Source organism: Amphimedon queenslandica, unplaced genomic scaffold (genome assembly GCF_000090795.2).
Source record: "Amphimedon queenslandica unplaced genomic scaffold, v1.1 AMPQUscaffold_13415, whole genome shotgun sequence".
In the NCBI taxonomy this organism is placed as follows: domain Eukaryota; kingdom Metazoa; phylum Porifera; class Demospongiae; order Haplosclerida; family Niphatidae; genus Amphimedon; species Amphimedon queenslandica.
Window position 1 is genome coordinate 50,208 of NW_003546349.1, and position 1,883 is coordinate 52,090.

The following is a 1,883-nucleotide window of genomic DNA, read 5'->3' on the forward strand; positions in this document are numbered from 1 at the left end:
ATGACTTTGATGGGGCTGACAACCTTTTCAAAGTCAATGCTACTGTTCTCCCAAACAAATACCCTTCATCTGTGTCCTCTGAACTAGAAGTAGTGGCTGACACATTTTTTAACGGACGGAGTATTTCTACTTTAACAGTATCTCTTGTCTTCCATTTTTAGCAAGATATTTAGGTGTCCTTTCTCATAGTGTAGACCTCAAACAACTAACAATAAAAACATTACTTATAATTATGTTGCAAATACTATTACTTTTCATCAGTATCCATATCATCATCAGCTTTAAGAGAGCCAATACTGCCTACTTGTGGTGGACTAGATAACGTGGAGGATTCTTCCACTGTTGACAAATCAGACATATCAACCATATTCCCAACAGTACTAATTATAATACAATCATGACAATTATTTTATAATGACATTACTTTCAGTTTGATGAAATCTTTTAAAAAACCCATCAATTGCAAATACTCCCATTCTTTGATAACCTCATCAGCCCCCGTGCCAGTGAGAATCTTTCTCTTCTTAAGCTCCTTAGTGTACCTCTCTCGCAAGGTCTTCCACCGTCTCTGAACCACATCCACATCAAAAATAGAGTGATTGGACAGTTGATTATTTTTCATTATTATTATTATTATTTATTACTATCATTTAACTTTACACAGTGCACGGAGTGATAAAAAATAATGAAAATAAAGAGAATAGAAGCACAAAGGAAACTCTGATGCCAATACTTCTAGTAGTTTAGAGGACACAGATGGATAGAATTCGTTTGGGAGGACAGTAGATTAGAACACACTTAATTGTCCTTACCAGAAGAGGTAAGTGATCGGCTATGGCCTTCCAGGCATTTTCCTTCTTTGTCCTTATTCTAAAATCCATACACTTCGTATTGTAGAGACAAGGATACTGCTCAACACTGCTGATAAGCTTCTCATCAAGTTCCGCCATTTTTAGAGCACTAATACACGTGCCTCTGACAATATGATTGGTCAATTCTTACGAATCTGTAAGCAAAATAGACAATGTCTTCATTATTGCATTACGTTAATTCTGTGTTTATGGTGCATTAACTAATTAGTGTGAATGCTAAATATTGTCTTATGTTCCGTTCCGTCCGTTAATTGCTCAAGTGTGAATCAGCCTTAAGCAATATTATGTCTAAAATACATGCATGCACATACATGTATGATCCAATCAGAAACATTGTAAATGCTACCATTATCATTATTAATTAGTATTCACATTTATACTTCTTACAGGCACTTGCGTGGCACAAGGACTACATTGCGGTATTATATATTGAGGTTTGATGTGATTGGTAATAAAGTTTGTTCACCATTACTGTTTGTACTATTGTTATTTATAACCTGTGAGTTTATATTGCTTGCTTTTGATATGTTTCTATTACCATGCTTTGCAGTTAATTACAGCTGGAAATGATTTGCTGATTCAGCAATACTTTTGCTTGATATTGGAATTTGCAATATAATTTAAGGCGATTCTGTATGTAGATTGTAATAACTAAATTAATTTATTCATTTAATGTTTTGTTGCAGCTTTTTGATTAGTAGTTGTATCACGTGGTAGGAGGTGCCAGTTTACATCTGTATAGGTTTCATATTATTGTAGTCTTAGCAATGGAATATGTAGTACGATCGAGAGTATTGTGAGATGTCTTATGTATTTTGTTATAGGTTATGATTTTAGCTTAGGCTACATATTGTACATTCCTTTGATAATTATATCATTAATAATGGCCACATTTAGTACTTTCTTTACTCATTATTAATAAATCCTTGCCAATGCATCTTTTATTTTGTACATGCATATTATCATTAGCAATACAAAAATAATTGTTTACAGATTAGAATGTATTTATGT

At 33.2% G+C, this 1,883-nt stretch overlaps 1 protein-coding gene across 1 annotated transcript; it reads right to left on the bottom strand.

Moving 5' to 3' along the window:
* Positions 1-183: 183 nt before the first annotated feature.
* LOC105312711 (uncharacterized) lies at positions 184-950 on the bottom strand. The gene is made up of 4 exons (XM_011405571.1): positions 813-950; positions 471-568; positions 252-380; positions 184-205 (listed from the first exon to the last, which is right to left on the bottom strand). The coding sequence occupies exons 1-4, from the start codon at positions 948-950 to the stop codon at positions 184-186; spliced, it is 387 nt and encodes a 128-aa protein (XP_011403873.1).
* Positions 951-1,883: the final 933 nt, after the last annotated feature.